Source organism: Nicotiana attenuata, unplaced genomic scaffold, assembly GCF_001879085.1.
Source record: "Nicotiana attenuata strain UT unplaced genomic scaffold, NIATTr2, whole genome shotgun sequence".
In the NCBI taxonomy this organism is placed as follows: Eukaryota; Viridiplantae; Streptophyta; class Magnoliopsida; order Solanales; family Solanaceae; genus Nicotiana; species Nicotiana attenuata.
The window spans coordinates 6,595-7,678 of record NW_017677445.1 but is presented as its reverse complement, the minus strand read 5'-3'; the positions used below and the strand labels follow the sequence as shown (position 1 = coordinate 7,678).

At 43.6% G+C, this 1,084-nt stretch overlaps 1 protein-coding gene across 1 annotated transcript in view; it reads right to left on the bottom strand.

The window, feature by feature from the left end:
• Positions 1 to 607: 607 nt before the first annotated feature.
• The window catches only part of LOC109221414 (agamous-like MADS-box protein AGL62), a gene marked incomplete at its 3' end in the record, with an annotated part of 4,629 nt that continues 4,152 nt past the window's right edge, over positions 608 to 1,084 (bottom strand). Inside the window, exon 2 of the mRNA XM_019385904.1 lies at positions 608 to 673. Within this exon, the coding sequence (XP_019241449.1) occupies positions 608 to 673 (66 nt within the window). The remainder of the gene's footprint in view (positions 674 to 1,084) is intronic.

Below are 1,084 nucleotides of genomic sequence, written 5' to 3'. Positions count from 1 at the left end.
GACCGCGTCCTCAGCCCCTAGTGGCCCCAACTGGTGGTACTGGTAGTCGTCCATCCTGACCGGTAGCACGTGTCCTCACCATCTGTGAGAGAATAGAACAACAAAAGTTTAGTACTAGAATCAACAGATTCGCATGACAGGAATTCAAGAATGAGATGTTTTTCCTAAAGGTTCTGCAGCCTCCTGAGGATAAATACAGACGTCTCCGTACCGATCCGCGAGACTCTACTAAACCGGCTCATGACTCGCGAGACCTATGTAACCTAGGCTCTGATACCAACTTGTCATGACCCCAAATACCCCAGTCGTGATGGCGCCTATCACAATACTAGGCAAGCCAACCCAAACAATTAATCACAGTAAATTCCTTTTAATAAACCATTTTCCTAATACTGATTAAGCTTCAAATTTGCAAGAGAAATATTTAATTCACTGAAATGTGCGGAAAGACAGTATAACAACAAACCAAACACAGCCCAACCATCTGGTGTCACAAGTCTAGAGCCTATAAATATAACCAGTCCGACTGTCTAATACATGGTAGTCTAAAAATGCGGAAAACAAGGATAGGAAGGAGGAAAGCAGGCTGCGGACGCCGTGCAGCTACCTTGCAGTCTCCGATAAGCTCCGAAAAATGCTGGGAACCCTCACTCTGCTGCTCGGGCACCTGAATCTGCACACAAGGTGCAGGGAGTAACGTGAGTACGCCAACTCAGTAAGTAACTAAAGTAAATAAGGTCTGAGTGCAGTGAGGAGCAGTTAAAAATCAAGTAAAAGAGCATACAACAGAATATCAAGCTAAACTCAACAGTTTAAACAGCCACTTACTTCGTAAAAGCTTCGGTTTCAATTGAAATACTTGAAACCATTTACTTAACAGCTTTCAACAGAGGCTCACTATAAAAGAAGAGTGAAATCAGCAACAATGTCATAAATGGGCCCCTCGGTCAAGGTACCACTCATAAACTATGGCCTCTCAGTCACTCGTGACTCAGCTCTCATCAAACAGTACTCACACTTAGCACTCTAGCTCAATAATATCTCATAATAGGAATATTCATATAATCGTTGCGGCGTGTAGCCC